Source organism: Anabrus simplex, chromosome 2, assembly GCF_040414725.1.
Source record: "Anabrus simplex isolate iqAnaSimp1 chromosome 2, ASM4041472v1, whole genome shotgun sequence".
In the NCBI taxonomy this organism is placed as follows: Eukaryota; Metazoa; Arthropoda; class Insecta; order Orthoptera; family Tettigoniidae; genus Anabrus; species Anabrus simplex.
In genome coordinates, this window is record NC_090266.1 from 1,197,443,792 (window position 1) to 1,197,464,282 (window position 20,491).

The window sequence follows — 20,491 nt, forward strand, 5'->3', positions numbered from 1 at the left end:
AAAAATACAGGTGATTTTAAAAGCACAGCTGTATTTTTAATAATACAGTAATTCTTCAGTGGTGGAACGTTGTTAATTTTAAGCATACTTTCAAAGGCGATAGATTTAATGACCCTCATTGTAACTCAGTATTTTCAATTCATGACGCAAGTTTTTAATATGTTTAATTAGATGGGATAATCTGTCTGTTCAAGGTCAAGGGGAGATCACACAGTGTGTTGTCATGGAAAACTTAAACTTAATAATGAAACTCAAACGGCCATAGTTCACACTATAAAAACTATTTTGGAGTTAATAAATTTCTTGAAAGCAAGTTTAGGATTCAAGCATGTATTGTTAGGGAAATTTCAAACTGACGAATTAGAAGCAAGATTTGGGCAGTACAGGGAAATGAGTGGTGCCTGCTACCATATTTCAGTGAAGCAAATCCTTGAGTCGGAACGAAAATTGAAAGCCCTAACGGTAATAAATGCATACTCTGTTAAACATGCAGCCAACCCTTTTAGTGGTATTTCATTAAGTAAGTATGTGGACTGCAAGAACTCCTATTGTAAAAGCTTCAAACCTACGGACATTTCACATTTTGAAAATGTGGTATTTGTATTAAATGATGTTATTGTGTTTGAAAACATTTTGTTAGGTCTAGTTTTATATTGGTGGATATGTTGGTAAAATAATTATGAAAAATTGTACATGTATAATTTGTCAAAATGTTTTATTGTTAAGTAATGATAATGTAATGTGTTAAAGCCAGAGGACAATTATTATTTCATTATAATCGACAGGGGAGCTTTGAAATATCCGTCAGATTTTATTGTTAACATTTTGATCACACACTTTAAATTATTTAGTATACTTATAAGTGATAAATTTGAACTGAGGTTTCTACATGGGGATTCTCAGAGAAACATTCTGATTTTGCTCATCAAGAATGTTCTGGAAAATGAAAACTTCATGTTTGAAACATGCAGTGATTGTAGAAGTAGTTTTCAAGATTTCGTTGGCAAATGTACATACATCTTTTGTAATATATTATTGAATAACTATAGAAAAGTTATCGCAGACAAGCTCTTGGTTAAGAAGAAGAAATCCTCAAGTAAGAATACCCATTAATTGGCAAAGAAAAGAAAAGTTGATAAACTGATACCTTAAGAATTGTTAGATAAGTTTTAAGCTGAAGCCTAATTTCTGAGAAAGGTTCCAGAATATTGTTGTGAATTGCTATCTTGTACTTGCCTAGTGACATTAAAGCTATTTTTATCTGTATTATGGGTTTTAATCTTTTACATGAAACAGTATTCCATTACAAATGACCGATGTCAGCTTAATTTTACGTAAAGAAATGTACATAAACTGCCCCGCCAGTCACCCCCCCTCCGAATAAAACTCATGTAGTACACAAGCCTAAATAAAGCCACAATTGAAGGCGTGTTCAGTTATATAATTAAGGTTCAATAAACGAACAATATCATGGTGACATTGAGAGCGGGCCGTACACTGCCGTGATGAACGTGGGCCCCTTTTGTGACATGTCTATCTAGTGCAGCCTTGCTCTTACCCAGAGGCCTTGGGTTTGATTCCTGGCCAGGTCAGGCAATTTTACCTGGATCTGAAGCCTGGTTCAAGATCCACTCAGTCTGCGTCATTGCAATTGAGGAGCTATGTGATGTGAGATAGCAGCCCTGGTCTAGAAAGTAAAGAATAACAGCCGAGGGGATTCGTCAATCCGACCACATGCAGGTCATTGGGCTGAGTAGCAGTGGCTTTGTAGGCCATGGCCCTTCAGGACTCTTGTGATATCGAGTTTGGTTCAGTTTAGTTTGGCTGATATTTAATAGTAACTTCATAACAGGAAACTACCTCACTCCTCATTTCCCTGGTACGATAGCTGATGTGAAGCTGTTGAGGATTCAACCAGCCTTTGGTCTAAGTACTTAACATTCATTATTACTATTATTATTATTATTATTATTATTATTATTAATTTGTTTTTCACATCATTATGCCCAACTGAGAAGCACGCTTGAACTTATTTAGCCGATGATTTTGCATTCTTCTCTTCCCAAAATCTCTTCCTCTGTCCAGGTTTTATCAGTTCTAGCTTTTGGCTGTGTGGAACAATGATTATTAATTAGTGTTCTGAAAGCACATCGGTTCTTCACAGTTTCCTGATTGATGATAATTTTCTGAAGATCTGATTCTATTTCGTTTAGCCAGTTGTTGACTTTCAGTGTGAGGGCAAGGTTTAGAATTCTTTTGGTCAGTCTATCATTGTTCATTCTGAGAATGTGATCCTAGAATTTCAACCTTCTTTTCCTGATGGTGTCAGACTTTTTCAGTATGGAAATAAATTTCATAAGATTTCCTTTTCATCCATACTCCCTCTGTGCAGACTGGGCCGAAAATTTTCCATAAAATTTTTCTTTCTTGCTTTTCTATATCTTTTATGAGTAATCTACTACCAATGATTAAGGTTTCCGATACTTATAATGCTTCAGGTTTGATTACTGTATTATAATGTCTTAGTTTTGTTTTTCAAGATAATGATTTTTGGTTATTTGTGTTCCAAGTGATTGGATATGCTTTTTGTAATTGAGTAATTCTCTCCTTATTTGCTTCACGATTTAATCCAAAAGGTTGAATGATTTCTCCAAGGTATTTGAATTTATTTACTTCGGAAATTTGTCCAAATTTAGTCATCATAGCTTGCCCATCTAGAAACCATGAGGCTCCTTCGATTTTTTGGTTTTTTTCATATGATATTTGAAGTCCTGTTTTGGCTAATATTTCATGTAGGTTTTCGAGGGAGTGGATTGCTTCTTGCCTATTATTAGAAAGAATTGCCAGGTCATCTGCAAAAGTTAGACACCGCACGTGAGTTCTGTTTTTCAGTTGTCTACCAAGAGTTATTCCTTTAACTTCTTTTTCCCAGGTTCTGATTACTTTTTCTAGAACAAGATTGAACAAGTGTGGTGACAGTCCATCTTCTTGTCAAACCCCTATATTGACATCAAAAGTCTCGGATATTTCTCCTAAGAATTTAACTTTGGAAATAGTTTCACTAAATGTTTGTCTGATCAATTCTCTTGTTTATCTGTCTACTTTAAATTCTTCGAGTACTTTGATAAGTGTCTGTCGGTCTATGGAATCTACGAAGGTGATCACTGTTTTTCTAGTTTTGTGCATTTGTAAGATTGTTTTGAGATTCAGTATTTGTTCTGTGCATGATCTGCCCTTTCTGAAACCTGCTTGGTATTCTCCAATGAGGTGATCTGTTTGTCTTTCAAGTCGTCTTAGTAGAACTTTGGAGAAAATTTTGTAGGTAACTGATACCAAGAAGATACCTCTATAGTTGTTGTCAGATTTATAACTTTTTTGTGCAGTGGGTGAATTTGTGCACATTTCCAGTTCTCAGGAATCTTTTCCGTGATCCAGATATCGCCGAGAATAGCATGAAGTTTCGAGGCAAGACTTTCATCACCAATTTTCCACATTTCGGCAATTATACTGTCCTGACCTGGAGGTTTGTTATTTTTCACTTCACTGATAATTTGTTTGATTTCTTCTAATGTAGGTGGTTCTGAATCTGGGTTTGGTTTGGGTTTTTCAAAGGTGAGTTGTTCTCCAGAAGATTCACAGTTTAAAAGTTCCTGAAAATGGTTTGCTAACAGTTTGCAATTTTCCTGGTTATTCATTTCTAGAGTTCCATCTGTTCGTTTGAAACAAAGGCTAGATGCCTGGTAATTTGATATTTCATCTCTGAAAGTACTGTAAAAGTTTCGAGTGTTATTTTTTGTGAATTCTAGTTCATTTTCTGCCAATCTTCTGTGATTATATTTGTTTTTCACATCTGATGATTTTTGAGGTTTGTTTCTGGATCTTAATGAATTCCTGCCAAGTTTTTCCAGTTTCATGGGAATTCCAATCTCTCCAGGCTCTGGTTCTCAATTCTATGGCCTTTTCACAGGTTTCATTCCACCATCTGTGTTTGCATTTCCTGGGAGGGATGCCTATACTATTGGAAGCTTCTACAAATGCTTCTCACTACCAAGCTTGATAGCTGCAGTCGCGTAAGTGCGGCCAGTATCTAGTATTCGGGGATAGTGGGTTCGAACCCCACTGTCGGCAGCCCTGAAGATGGTTTTCTGTGGTTTCCCATTTGCACACCAGACAAATGCTGGGGCTGTACCTTAGTTAAGACTATGGCCAGTTTCTTCCCACTTCTAGACTTTTTCTATCCCATCATCGCCATAAGACTATCTGTGTCAGAGCAACATAAAGGTGATGGAAATACATTGAGCATAAGGCAAAGATCTATTAAGGACATTTCTCAATATTGTAAAGGCATATGATAGTGTACCCAGGGAAAAGATATGGGAAACGGTGGTAAGAAAGGAATTTCACAAACAATGGAAAGTATACATGCAGTGTATAGCAAATGTTCTATTTGTGTCAAGACCCAAACTGGGAGTACAGGAATAGTTCAGGAATGTTACTAGCCTAAGACAGGGAAGTGTGCTATCACCACTATTATTTATAACATTGGTATAATTTCAGCCCTATGCAAAAAAATAAATATCAGTGATTTCCTTAAAACAGGCCTTCTATGAAGTCATTTTAATTTGAATGATTGCTTGTTGAGAATGTAATTTGTAATTGAAATTGAGTAAAATATTTCTCAGGTAACTGCAATTCAGCCCAATTACTTTTATTCTGTAGATACTTTTCTCATCACTGGTCAAGTGTAAATGTGATAATAATGTAGAAAGAAAAATGTGTGTTCCTACTGAAATTAGGTAGTGAGTAAATGAATCGTATTGTAATTCCAAGTATTTCTACAAATAAATACAGACACAAATGTAAACACTGATCTGTTTGAAAGTTTTTAATCTTGTACTGTAATAAGTTGAAAAGTACAGGAACAAAAGCAAAAAAGAAAGGACTCAATGTTTGGATGTGGATCTATTGGTATAATGATTGGAAAGTAAGCAGTCTCTGAGACATCCTGTTTCTCACTGTTTATATTGCACTATATTACCATGGTTAGATCATGGTGAAAAATACAAAGTACATTGTCCTGTTGTGAGTGTGTGGTTGTACAGAACATGCATTGCTTATTATGATGCTGTGTTGTGCACACACCAACATTAACTGAAGTCATAGTGTTTTGATTTTGAAAATTGGCCGTGACCATAGAAGTGGTGATGTAAGTTTTAACTGAGTAGCCTCTACATCTGATTGTTCTTTATTTCATTCATCCTGCCTCTTTCTTTCCTCTCAGCTATAATCTTTATGTGCATCCTCTGTGAATGTGTGTAAATTATCTGCATGATGGCATGAATGCATTTTTCAGTTTGAATATACTGTATAAATTATAATAAATTTGGTAACGTGGCTGATGTGTGAATTGATTGCCAATTTGTCAGCATGACCCTGTCTTGTTTCACTATAATTCTTTTTTTTTTTTACAGGAAAACTTGAAATATGCCGGACTTTGCGCAGAGAACTGATGACTCCTTCAGAGAATGCTGTAATGAAGGAAAATGCCCCACCAAGGGATGAATCTGCTCGAAATATCAAGAATTTGGATTCTTCCTCCTATAAACTACTGTCCATAGAAAACGGGTCAAGAACTACTAGAAAAAAAAGTAAGACTCTCATTAACTTGAAATGAAATGAGTAGTTTTTGACTATTTTTATAGGTGATGCAAGAATACCTTGTACTCTGACAGAATAGTCACATATTTGGGTGGTCCACCTGCCCCTTGTTATCTAAGTTTTATGCAACCCACAGTGTTCACTGCAATTCTGAAATACATCGGTCCCTCCGGGAAGTGACCGGAGGGCAGAGACACAGTTAGAGATGTGATAGTGGACATTACTGAAGGGTACGAAGGTTCAAATCCCACGCAAGTTATTTTTTTAAACCATCAGTTGCCCGGGCTTCTTACTTAATAGTTACCACAGATCGAGTTGTTTATTTGGCCCTGTAAAGGGCTGTTCGTATCATGACATATGGTATGGAGCTGGCTTGTAACAGGTTAGGAAACATGATAGGATTGCAGTTACCTACGTTCTTTAATGCAGTACCTGCTCGAACTGACGACCTCCATGGTTGATACAGAGCTGCGTGTGATGTTGTAAGGACCATCTGTTCCGTTGCAACATCTCCAGCATAATGTATCGGCATGCCTCGATGATGAGGTGTCTAAGGTGACCAGAATTGGCCATCTCCTGTGCATACACCAGTTTTTCTACATGGCTCCACAGGAAAAAAATGCAGGGTGTAAGATCAGATGGTCTGGCGGGCCAGGGGTTAAGTCCTTAAGTCCTTCCATTTTTCATTTATCACGGTACGACATGTGGAGATGGTTCTGGACAACCATGGAGCTCAGTCGTGTTGAAACCACATCCTGCAACGGTCAAGGAGTGGCGTAGGTTCTAACAACAGTGGCAGTTCATCTTGGAGAAACAACAGGTAGCGTTCTCCCATCAGATGGCCATCAATGAAATGGGGACCAAGGGATCACTCACGCTGCCACACCATATATTTACGCTCCGCTGTTCCTGAAAAGTTGCCTGTTGTACCCAGTGTGGATTATCCACACTCCAGTAATGTATGTTACTCTTAACGATTCCATCATTCTGGAACCGTGCTTCATCTGTAAGTAAGATGGTTGTTAATAAGGCAGGATCAGTGTCCACGTGCTGTAGGATCCATTGATAAAATGCCACCCGGACTTCAAAATCATGACCTTGAAGCTCCTGGTATAAATGCAGATGGTGTGGGTGAAACCGCTGGGTATGCAATATCCGCATAACAGAAGCCTGGTTGATGTTAGCCTTCTGTGCAATGGCCCATGTGTTAGTGTGAGGGTTATGCCGGATAGCGTCCAACACAGCCTCTTCATTGTAAGCAGATGTCTCAGGAGGATCTTGAACACACCATGTCCTTCCCAGGGACGCAGAAGCCCGCTGACGTCTTTCCACACTGAAATATCATGCCTGCTGTTTGTCATCTATCCAGATAGCGTTCTTGATACAGGCTTTGTGCCTGGTATACATTCTATCCAGCTTCTCCGTAGATGAGTTACATATCCATTTATTCGCCACTGAAATACATCACGAGGCAGTGAATAAACTTTGTGTTGTGACTTGCCTTGAAGGAGCGGAATTCACAGAACTACATACCTATCTGCCATCGTATGTTATCATTTCAGTGGGGTATATTTTGGCCTACCTGTGTCCTACGAAGCTTGGAATACGTATGACATAGCTAACTGGTTGCTTGTGTCATAGTCACAGACAATCACCTCTTCATTCTTGTCCAACCCAGCTCCATACCGTATGCCACGATATCAACAGCCCCTTACAGGGCCAAATAAACAAATTCGTCCATGGAAATTAAGTATGCAACCTTGCCACTTCCCAGGCAATTGGTGGTAAAAAAAGAAAAAAGTTACTTGTATGCGATTGGAACTTCTGTACCCTCAAACACTGTCCACCATCACACCTCCGACCGCGCCCCTGCCAAGTGAACTACTGTGACCCTACCCTGCAGGCACTTCCCAGCCTATACAATACCTGTTCCTCGTTTGTATGTGCACCTCCTGTTGTAAGGTACATGTTCTTGCTATCTGTGCTCATTTTACAGTTTCATTCGGGATACCCATGACGCATTAATAGTGGCGCTCGCGATTCCAGTTGTCTTCTAGCCCATAACCATGCATCCATCTCTTTATATTACCCAGATGTAGGGAGAGGGACCAGTATATTTCAAAATTGTACTCAATGTGGCAGGTTGTATAAAACTTGATCACAGGACCATTCAGTAGAATGATACAAATACACATTACAATAAACACACTGACAGGTCAGTGTGGGAAGAAGGGGAGCAACAGAAAGAACAGACGAGAACAAACATGGGGATGAAAGATCAACCTTATTCAATCGCCCAACATCAGGTGTCCCGGTCTCGACAAAATCTTTTTGTTGGTATTGCTATATAACATCGGACCTGGACTTATGTGCCTGAATTGAACAACAGAAGAGTGGACAATTTTACTACTTTGTTTTTACCACATCGTTTTATCATCATATTCAGACTTTTATGTTCAAAGCATCAGTTCAATTTTATGCACAACACTTACCCATCAAACTACTATGTTTTTATGTGTCACATCACATCATCATATTTTACTCAAGTTCTTCTAGCTTTTAAGTAAAAGCAGTCTACCATTTGTATTCAGCCATGCAAGAGTTATTAATCCAATTTTTATGACGTGTACTTTGCGCATTTGTGATTTTTGTAGCTGATGATGACGCAATGAGCGTCGAAACCGGTTCTAACTATTTAATAAATATTATGTTGTGAACATCTTATGCAACGCGTTTTGTATTGAAAAGGTTGAACCTTCCTTGATATTTTAATTGTGAATCTCAGTTCAATACGGGAAAATGAAGTTTTTAACTTATCACAAAGCCAAGACTCAGCAATAAATGAAAGAATCTGCATACCAAACAACTTTCTTTCAACATGCTTTAGAAGTTCAAGAATCCAGCTTTGAAATACACATGCGAATAAAATAAATTTTAAATGATTATCTGACAAGAATAAGTTTGAACACATTTTTTTTTTAATTTGAAGTACCATATGTAAAGATATGCAAGTTTTCTAAAATATGTAAAATTATTTTCTATACCCCAAAATACGGACAGATATGGAAAATGAGATGTGTCTTAAACTACTCCAAATATCCTAATTCATAAAAATATAACATCATTTTAACTTTTAACTAATATAAAAACAAATATATATATACGTAGAAATCCTAGCCCTGATGATGAAGTTCTTCAACAACCCGATCAACATTAATTGTTATTTAGGATGCCATTCGCGTTGTTGTTAAATGAATAGTATATATAAAATAAGAGTTTTGTCATTACATTGCCCAGAATTTGAAAAGAATGGTATTTCTGTATCGGCCATATCCATAGTAACAAGGAAATGCACTTTTTACTTTTCCGTAATGTATGTATGTATGTATGTATGTATGTATGTATGTATGTATGTATGTATGTATGTATGTATGTATGTACGTGCATCACAAGAAAACGGCTAAAGAGAATTTAATGAAAATCGGTATGTAAAGTCGGGGGGGTGAGCCACTACAATCTAGGCTATAAATCATTTTAATCATGCTGAGTGAAATGGTAGTTTAGGGGAAGGCCTAATTTTTAATTCTCAAATATGTGTTATTAGTGATTCTATCGATAAATACTACATAACTTAAGTTATATAAAATTAAATTTCGTCATTTTTACCATACCACCAGTGATAACAGGGATATTTATGAATTTGTATTTTTGTTGCTAAGTCCATATCAGCCTAGAGCCAGGAGAAAATGGGTAAACAGAATTTAACTCATTGCGGACCGTGGACGGCGTAAGACATTTAATGTGCCGCACAAAGCAATGCTGTTTATATTCGTTATCTATGCATTCTTACACCTTAGTCAGCGTTACTGGTTGTAGCAGGAAGTGGGTTGACCTTTTTGAGATAACCCTCATGTTGAGTGGGCTCATGTTTATCTTAGCAGTTTTAGCAGGAATATCTCAGCACTTCCTCGCGCGTCAAGACGGTACTTGAGATTACAATGCTGTGCGTGTCATTCTTACCGAGTGTAGTATAATGGCTTACAAAACAAAGTTTCTTACGAAAGTTTAATTATTAGATATTGTTCACAATGGTTATTCTGGTGATGAACTTATTCCTGAAATAGACTCAGATAGTGAAAGTGAGAGTGACGAGGAAATTCAGATTCCCGAATCGGATAGGCCTATAGAGAAAAGTGAAGTGCCTGATACATATCATCCTAGTTATTGTCCACCCGTTCCACCATTTACAGAGAATTCTGGTATAAACGTTCAATTAGAAAATAAGCTGGATAATTTGAGTTACATGAGTATTTTCATGAATTGCGAATTTTATCAGTATGTGTGTGAGCAGACCAATCTATACGCTAGTCAAATGATAAGTGCAGTGCCCCGGCCCTTCACAATGAATTCGATGATGCAATCGTGAAAACCGATTAGTCCAAAATCCTGATATTAAAATGTACTGGACCGAGGACCCTGTTTTTCATACTCCGGTATTTTCTAATACAATGGTCCGGATACGCTTCCTTCATATTCTTTCATTTCTTCACTTCGGTGACAGTAATCATTATGCCGAAAATACAGATAGGCTGTATAAAATCAGACATATTTTGAAACCTGTGACACCAGATATCACACCCTAAATATTCACTAGATGTAAGCACAAAGTATCATTTTTCTAACATTTATAGTTTAGGAGTAATTGTAAATTGTATTAAGTGATGCACGTCAAGAGGGCTGAGCATGAAAATGGCTGGTCCAGGCATTCAAGTGTCCCGCTCAGAAGCAGGTACTGATCGTGTTAATGAAAAATCGGTATGTAGAGTCGGCAAATAATAAACTACAGTCTAGGCTATAAATAATTTTATTCACCCCGGATGAAATGGTAGTTTAGGGGAAGGCACCTAAAATTTAATTTTTAATTACCTATGTTATTGGTCTTATCGAAAAGTACTACATAACAAAAGTTATAGAGAATACAATTTACGATCATTTATGTTTTACTCAGTTTTACCGTATCGGCTATGATAAGAGTGGTAGGCCTATTTCAGAGTAGGAAGAAGACTAAATATGAAAGCCTACGATATCGAAAGCTCATAAAATTGATCAACAATAACATTACTTTGACCATTGTTTGTTGTGATGTTCTGTGTCTCTTATGGCGCCACTCATCTCCGATAATATGGGGTTACTGCTGCGTACCAAGTATAACAACCTGCCTAAATATTGGCGGAAAATAGCTGGGGAATTAGATTACTTTCTTCTTCAGCATTCCATTACTCTGGTTTATACATTTTCTGAGACTGCTGGATATGTAACACACTGGCTCATCATAGTAGCCTATTCCAGCTGTTTGATTCATACTCTGAGCTGCTGATTGGAATGACCAGTGTGCACAATTAATGAAATAATGGCAGGGAGGAATGAAAACATGTAGTAGTAGTAGTAGTAGTAGTAGTAGTAGTAGTAGTAGTAGTAGTAGTAGTAGTCATGGCAGTCTGTGGCCTGGTCATTCCAGCTCTGGAACTTTAGACTGTTAGATCGGCAGTGTAGTACTATTCGTTAAAAGTGAGAAAATATGTGGTTTTTAATTTGATCGAGTATTTTATATGATGGCATTGCTTTTAATCGCAACATACCTACTGACTGTAAAAGTTTCAAACACATTTATTAAAAAACCACCATTCCAATACTTTACAATCTTTAAGATACAAAAATTACATATATGTTAAAATGGGACATGTTTCGCTTAGGCTTTGTAAGCATCTTCAGCCATACTTAATCTAAAGCTAAGTCATGGCCCTGAACTGGGTTCCTCATTAAAGTATAATACATGCTTTAATACAAGATAAAACAGTCATAGAAATCTAGTCTATGGAGAAAGCGATGCTTAAAATGCAACTAAAATTCAATAATGAACTTGGTCATATGTACAAGGAATGAATACTAGTATTTGTCTAAAAAAGTACAAGTTGGTTATTTGTAGAACGAGACATAGTCATAATGATCTGACATACATTTGGATTGTACAGATTATTTGATATTAATGAAGCGTGGATTAATTAAAATATCGAAAAATAAATCTTCGAATGTTGTTGATTGAGAATCGGGTATGTAGAATTACAGTAGAGTTGTTAACTCTAAGTGGTTGCGTGATAAGGTCAAAAGGCGCTTGAAGCATCAGTATAGAGGTGTTGTCTCCTTCTAGAATAATCTTTGTAATAGATTGTAGTCGTGAGCTGTTTAGCGTAGATTTAATAAATAGGGTGTTCAATAAAGCCTTAGATGTGGAAGAATTTGCAATGTAGCGCGTGTTGAAAACTGAAATGTGTAAGAAAATAAATGTAAGTTTTGAAACATAGAGAACATTCTATTAATGAGTGGGAGTTTAATAACGCTTACCCCTAGTATTGACAGAGAGGTGACTAGCCTTGTTGGTTGTTTGAGACGATCTGGCAGTTGTTATTCTATTGCTACGTGTATTGTAGGGGGGTGTGTGTGAAGGCGGAGAATGAGTCAGGAGAGGGGAGGTAGGCGGAGCATTGAGGACATTAGGAGTAGGCGTAGGGGGTGTGGCGTGAATCGGTGACTTGGGAGTGGCTACTATTGCGTTATGGAAATTGCTGACGTGTTTATAATTAAATATTTTCATGAAATTATTTGTATTTATGTTGAAGGCTGTGAGTAATTTATGGATTTGTTCAATTAATGGGCTATTTGTGATAAGAACATCGTTTAGATTGCTATTAATGTTATAATGCTGGTCTAGAAAAATGTAAGCGTTTTCAAACTCTGCCATCAGTTTACTCTTGTTGACGTGTTTTATAATATGAAGGTCTTGTTCAATCGTGGTAAAGTTATGGCCGGTATCCTTCATATGATTGCTCATAGCGGAATATTTTGTATGTTTTGAAGCATTGTAATGTTCCAAATATCTAGTTTTGAAACTGCGTCCGGTTTGTTCTATGTACGTAAAGTTACATTGGGTGCATTTGAGTCTATAAATTCCAGAATTCGAAAATTTATTGTTTATTGAATTTACGGTATTGGAGTTCAAAAATATATTATGATTGATGTTACGAGTTTTATACGCGATTTTGACATCATATTTCTTTAGCGGATTGGTTATATGGTATATAGACTGGTTAGTAAAGGTAAAAGCAGCAAAACTTGTTTTTTCGGGAGTTCATTTTGTATGGAAATTCTAAGATCCTATGGAGGGAATTAGATATTTTTCCACCAATAGAGCATATCAAAAATTAGATGTATGGCTTTTCAGGCATTTGCTCTATTGACCAGCGTTTTGTCTTAGGTCTGACACTAGACTCTTCAGAGTGGGATGTGTCAGGCCCTACCCGTATGCAGTTATCAGACTGTGCCTCTTAAATAGGCTTCTGATAAGTTCACCTGCATACACCCAGCGTCAGTGGGTAGGGTCTGACACATCCCACTCTGAAGAGTCTAGTGTCAGACCTAAGACGAAACGCTGGTTAATAGAGCAAACGCCTGAAAAGCCATACATCTAATTTTTGATCCGAGTTAATTTTTGTAGTGGCTTTTAGTTTGATTTTACCTTTAATTTTATTGACTATATCTAGTTTATAGCCGTTGAGTTCAGCTAAATCTTTAATGTAACCAAATTCTTTCTTCCTGTTAGCATTAGAGCCCTGTGAATTAAACTGTAAAAAGTCGCCTGCTTATGAGAATGTGGATGCAAAGAATCATTACTTTAAGTCAACGGAGCGGACAAAGGTTTCCTGTAAATTTGGAATATAAATTTATCCTTAGCCCTTGTTAAATTTAAATTCAAGAAATTTAAAGAATAATTGGATTCATCTTCTTTACTGAATTTGATATTATTGTCAAGGTCATTGAGATACTTTCATATATTATCTTGTTATTCCGATGTTTGTCGATGATAACGAATGTGTCATCTACAAATCTCAGCCACAATTGAAGACCATTGATTCTGTTAATTATCTTAGTCGTTTCTAGGTTGTCCATGAAAATATTGGCAAGAATACCTGAAATTTGGTCGCCCATTGCGAGGCCCTTTTGATGGTAGATCTTGTCATTAAAAGTGGAAAAGTTATTGTTTAGAACAAATTTCAGTAGATTGATGAATTCTTCTATTTTGAATTTACTTAAGTTATTCTGTTTTGAAAGATTAGTTTTAATGATGTTGATAGTTTTGTTTATAGGTATATTCGAATACATATTGACAATGTCATATGAAACTCGTAACATGTAATACCTACTGACGTCGTCGTAATGACCTATGATGATTTCAGTTGGGAAAACCACTGAGACAGTCTTTCTGAGGATGTACAAAGGCAGGTGGAGAGTGAGTGTCTGCCGTAATAATGAAAACTCCCCAACTTGATTGTGACCGATGGTAGGCAAGAGGGCTTACCATTACAATGAAAATTCCCTAACCCAGTCTTTACATGAGAAAAGACTTAGTTACTTCCCCATTCTGTTTCTAGGGTAATGTTAAGAGCTACGCAATTTAGTATAATCTTGCTTACAGCGTGTACACTACCTAACCTAGGATTCTGTATACATTATAGAATTGCGTAGCGAAGCACGGGTGTATGAGCTAGTAGGAGATAAAATAAAAGCAGTTAGAAGAAAAAGTTGTCAATAATGAGCCTCTTTGCCTTGCACTGACAACTACCATTGTGTTGGACAGCTCGAGCAATTAGTAACTCAACTTGTTTAAATCTCGGTTCTGTACTGCTGTGTTACTGAAATGAGTGTCAATGGTAACTTGCCTTCAACATCAAACAAAAAGCAACATAAATTGAAAAAGGCCCACCTTTTCAATACAAAGTGGACATTTTGCAATTTATATTGTTTTTTGTTATTCTCAGTTCAGTACAAACCCATGATGAAGTTTTTAACTTTAAATCAGAACAGAGAAAGGAAGAAGGTTACCAAATGAGCAAAATGGAAGTGATCTACTGAAAGAGCAAAGAGGTAGTTAATTAGATTGTGCACCTGTTTTGGATCATTATGTGAAATACATTCATTTTAAGAACAGCACACATTACGTAGCACTTTGGTATGTTTGGTATGAATACTGCATACTATGTCTTACTTTTATCTGTTCCTATAGGTGCAAGGTGGAAAACTCCCCCTGCATTCCAACTTGCAGTCACCCAGCAAGATGTATCAAAATTTCATGAAGCATTTTACTCCTGCACTACATGCCAAGAACAGAATGCATTCATTCTGAAAACTACTACTACAGTTTGCTTCAAACGATGTCATCCAACAACGTCAATGGGCATGCCAAACTAATTTCCATGACTTACTTCGTTGGAAGACCACAGGCAAGATGATAAATGTATGCCAAGAGGCTTGTCTGAAAACCCTTGATTTGACAAAGCACAGAGTGCAGGATTTAGGAAGCATTTTCTGCTGACTTGTGTTCCTACGGTGGGGAAGAGAGGGGAGATGACAGGATTAGCTCAAAATATAATAAAAAAGAGGAATTCATTGAGATGTATTTTGTTTATGTTGCAAGGCCATGAAGGTCTCTATCATCGTGCGAAAACTAGTATGGTGTATTTAGACAGTACACGGTTTATCAAATCACTATGGCAACAGTACAGCAAGGGTGTTTTGTTCAACTACACGTATCACAAGTCGTCTTCCATAATTATTTTTGTGGGAACTGAACTTCAGCTTTGCAACTTCTCATACAGTTCTTTGTTCTGACTGTATTCAATTCGATTTTGACATTAAGTCTGCAAGAATGCCTGATGAAAAGAATTGATTGGAAACTGAAAAAAATATCAATGTGATAAAAGGGTATGCTTTTAGGAAACTAATGAAGAAACCTGAAAACAATGTCTTGACACTGGCTTTCATTTATTAATTAATTAATTAACTAATTCATTCATTCATTCATTCATTATTTACCATAAACCTTTACAGTATCTATGGAAGGCCGGGGAAAAGGATCGTCCCTCTACACGTAGTGCCCCTCACTTTTTGAAATAATTACCTAAATCTTAAACTGAAAGAGTAAAGTAACAAAGTATAATGTATACATATTTCTCATTACACATCCTTTCACTCCCTGGTTCATTCACACTCATTTTCTCATTGCGTGTGCTTCCTAACATAACAGTTAATTATGTTTGCCTTTTTCCATTTAATGTTGGTGGGGAGGTCATTCCAAAGCCATGCTGAATGAGCAAAGAAACCTAGTTTGTATCACTGAGCTCCCACAAAGGGAGACACACCCCTTTGCCGCTGCAGACAGAGCTGTAGGATAAGGAGAGTCGAGGGAATGGTGAAAGGTGAATGGCCCCCATGAGGGACTTGTGTAAGAAGGTGACATCACTTTGTTTACGCAAGGAGGCAAGGGAAGGCAGCCTGCTGTTCTTGTTAATTAGTCGTTCAGCGCAACGTTGGATTCCTTCTAGTTTGTGAAGGTTAGCTGCAGCGGTAAGGTGCCACGCAGGTTAGTACAGGTCACACAAGTGTCAGGTAAGCCGTCCGTATAGCATTCGACTTGTACCCATGGAGGTTTCTGTGCATAAAACCGAGCACCCTGGCAGCTTTGCATCTCGCTTCCTCTGTGTGTTCAAATTTAGTTGGTCAGAAATGGTTATTCCTAGCAAATGCCTGGTTTTAACTCGCCCAATATGTACATTATTATTGTTGTATATACACCGATCAGCCAGAACATTATGACCACCTACCTACTATCGATATAAACCTGTCCAGGCGATCGCAGCGTCACCTGACGAGAATGACTGCTAGTCAGACACACACACGGTGCATGTAGTATCAGTGAGCGTGCTGTCCATGTGTAGAACGAGGAAGGTGTGTGATCTATCTGAGTTTGACCAAAGTCAAGTTGTGATGGCCCGAAGGTTCGGCAAGAGCATTTCGGGCGTTCGAGGAATGCTGTAGTGAGTGTCTTCAACAAGTGGTGAAACCGAGGTAAAACCACATCCAAACGTCGAGGGGGGGCATACCCCCCCCCCCACCTCATTACAGATGTCGGACATTGTAGGCTGGGCAGACTGGTAAAACAGGACAGGCGGCGAACTGTGGCGGAACTAACATCAGACTTTAATGCTGGACAGAGTACGAATGTGTCTAAACACAGAGTGCACTGAACACTCCTAAGGATGAACCTCCACAGCCGACGACCCATGCATGTGCCAATGTTAACACGACTACATTGGCAGCTACAACTGAAATGGGCACGTGACCATCGTCATGCAGAACGTTGCATGGTCATGGTCTGATGAATCTCGATACCTTCATCATGATGATGGGAGGTTGCGAATCCGTCGTCTTCCGGGGAACAGCTCCTTGACGTCTGTACTGCGGGTCGGAGACAAGCTGGCGGCCACGGCTCAATTATGCTCTGGGGAACATTCACGTAGGCATACAAGGCACCATGAAGGCTGAGAAGTATCGTACACTGATTGCAAACCACGTACACCCCTTCATGACAATCCTGTTTCCCAATGGCAGTGGCATTTTTCAACAAGATAATGCGCCATTGCACAGGGCCAGGAGTGTGATGGAGTGGTTTGAGGAACACAGTGGTGAGTTTCAATTGATGTGCTGGCCCCCAGCTCCCCAGATCTTAACCCGATCGAACATATCTTGAATGTGATTGAACGTGGTGTCATAGTTAATCGCCTCCCTGCCGGGAATTTAAAAGAATGAGGTAATAATGTTACCATATGTTTTCTTTTTCAGGCAGTTTATAAATTTATTACTCAATATTAGTTTTGGGAGACTGAAGAACCTAACAGTTAAAGGAGGAACTAAAATCAATAAGAAGAAACTCGGAGATGTTGAAATTCTGCTGGCGACCCACTTTAGAAGTGGATGGGAATCTATAAAAGGACTGCAGCATTATGCAGATGTACTGAAGAACGTACAAGATGATGGTGCTAAAGGTGAGATTGATGAAGAGAATGCAGACACATCATGCTTATGTGAACGTGAGAACTGTGGTGATGTGGTAGGGCCTTAATTCGTGTAGTCGGAGTGAAGTGATGTAACAGTCATACATATTGCTGCATGGTTACCTAATATATGAATGTTAATAAAATGTTTTTGTAAACTGTGTAAACAGTACTGTTCTTTAAAGAAATAAATTGAAATAGTGTCACAGTAAAATAAGTCAACTGAGCATTTGTCACTGCAAAACTGGTCAACTCCAAACCGTTTTGATATCTTTTGACCAATATATCACAGTATATCCAAATTGGGGCAGTCAGCATCCTAACCCTGACAGACAAGACTGAAGAGCTGATAAGAGTTCATAAAAGAAAAGGACATAGCCATCCTTGGTGTTAGTGAAACAAGATGGGGAGGAAGAAAGAAAGAAAACTGAAGGAAGGGTACAGGCTGTTTTACAGTGGAGGACAAGATGCAGTAATTGGAGTAGGAATGATCATTATAGTTGGGCCCACAAGAGTTGAAGTCCGACATTTGAGCAGCGAAAGCAGTAACTACAAAGTATCCTGCGTTGTCATAGTTACCTCAGTCTGCGGCATATCACTCTTTCATGCAGGCTGAATATTTAATCAGCTATGTTGCCCTAATGCAGTTAAATAAACTTAGACCCGTTCCTAAGCTCATGCTAATAATTCCGGCATTTAAGACAGAACACGTCATTGCCGATAAATATGAGATTTCCTATTCACTAAACTGACAATAACCTCAATAAATGCACATGTCAAATGGAGAATAGAACTGTACAACTAGCCACTGATTAACTCGCCAAAAAAATTAACTAACAATGAGAATAATAATATTCAGGAAACAAACACTTAAATTATTACATAAACCAGCAACCACTAATGCAGCTAATGCAGTACTACTCCGAATAATATGACAAAAGCGACTGAGAGCAAGCCAACCCACGTGGCGATAGTGTTCTTAAATGTGACATCTCTGTTATCGCTGCCATAGCAACAAACAATTTTCGAGCATCATTAGTCAACTTTTTCTCGCTGGTGACGCTAATCGTCAGTCTTCAACTCTCGTGGGCCTGACTATAGAAAGGATGTCCTGGACTATGTGGAAGAGGTAAAGTAGTTCAGTGACACAAGGATCATAACAAGGATAGAGTTTGAGACAGGAACAAGAGATCTGCTCCAACTATATATTCTACAAACTGGAAATAAAGAAGAGAATATTGAACACCTCCTTGAAGAAGTGGAGAAATACGTTAGACACCAGGAAGTAATTATAATAGGAGATCTGAATGAACAAGTGGGAAAGAAGAGATTCTCTGGCCATACGGATGTGATAAAAAGAATAAAGATGGGGATATCTTAATGGACTTTTGCCAGAGGAACCAACTAATAATAGGAAACATGCTTTAGGAAGAAAAATAGCCAGAAGATTACCAGGTATGGCTGGGGAGACAGAAGAATAAAAACATTGATTGATTACATATTAGTGGAAAAAGGACATCAGAAAGATCTTACAGGTGCCTGAGGAAGACTTTGGGGGTGACTGTAGAGCAGTGATAGCAAAGTTGAAAGTAGGCAAGATCACAAAACTAAAAGATAAAAGAGAAAGGAAGATTAGGGTCTGGAGATTGAAGGAAAGGGAGGTTTAGGAACAGTTTAGGACAGAATTAGAAAAACTGATACCATGGACATATATTAGCCATATTGGACAGAAGTGGAATAATTTTAAGAGTGCTTTTGTAAGGTGTGTGGAGAAAACATGTGGCAGAACATCAGGAAAGGTAAGAAAGAAAGAAACATCATTGTGGAAAGACAGAGTGAAAGATAAAGTAAAGGAAAAGAAGAAAACTTGGAAGGAGTGGAAAACACAAAAGTCTGAAGAGAGTAGAGTGAGATACATAGAAGAGAAAAGAATTTGCAGAAATATAGTAATAGCCAAAGGAAAGTTGCCAAGTTAATGGAAAAGATATTGGAAAGAAGAATTAGATGAAAGTTGGAAAGTCAGTTACAAGAGGAACAATTTGTATTCAGAAGTGGAAGGTCAACAGTGGAACCCATTTTCATTCTGAGACAGATCGTGGAAAAGACTTGTGAATATGGGAAGGATATAGTAATGACTTGTATCATCTTAGAAAAGGCATACAACAGCATTCCCAGAACAAATGTTTGCAAAAGCCTGACACACAGGAGCATTGGCAAGGAACTAATAACAATGACAACTGTTACAGCTGTGTGAAGACAGCTGTAGCTAGATCAGAATGGTTTCAAACTGACAGTGGGTTAAAACAAGGGAGTGTGCTGTTACCTTTACTGTGCATAATGGTGATGGATGATATAAAGGCAGCAAGGGGGAGGTTATAGAATGTGTGTTGTTTGCAGATGATGTAATCTGGGGAGAAAATGAGGAGGAACATGTGAATATACTGAATAGGAGGGTTGAACAATATGGATTGAGGATGAACAGTGAGAAGAGCAAGATGATGGTAATGTGTTAGAGTAAGTAAATTGGAAAAGGAGCTGTCAAAACTGGAGACAATGAACTGGAAATAGAACACTTCAAATACAAATACAGAAAATGGAAGACTGGATATGGAAATTAGTAGGATACAACTGAAGAGTGCCTTTTACCATCAGGTACAGAGATTAATATGGAATAAAGATGTACCAGTGAAGGCTAAAGAAGTAATGTGCAAGGGATATTACTTACCTACAATGGCAAATGCAGCAGAAACCTGGACAGTGACTCAGAGAGAGATGATAGTAGAGTGCAGGCAGATGAAATGAAATTCATGAAGAGTGTGGTACAGAAGACGAGGAGGGATAGAATGAGAAACAAAGATACAAAAAAAGAGCTAAATGTGCAAAAACTA

At 37.9% G+C, this 20,491-nt stretch overlaps 1 protein-coding gene across 2 annotated transcripts in view; it reads left to right on the forward strand.

The window, feature by feature from the left end:
• The window catches only part of LOC136864791 (coiled-coil domain-containing protein 177), a 274,593-nt gene that overhangs the window by 82,862 nt on the left and 171,240 nt on the right, over positions 1–20,491 (forward strand). For both annotated transcript variants that reach the window (XM_067142181.2, XM_067142180.2), the window contains one exon: positions 5,472–5,648. In XM_067142181.2, coding sequence (XP_066998282.2) covers positions 5,472–5,648 — 177 coding nt within the window. The remainder of the gene's footprint in view (positions 1–5,471; positions 5,649–20,491) is intronic.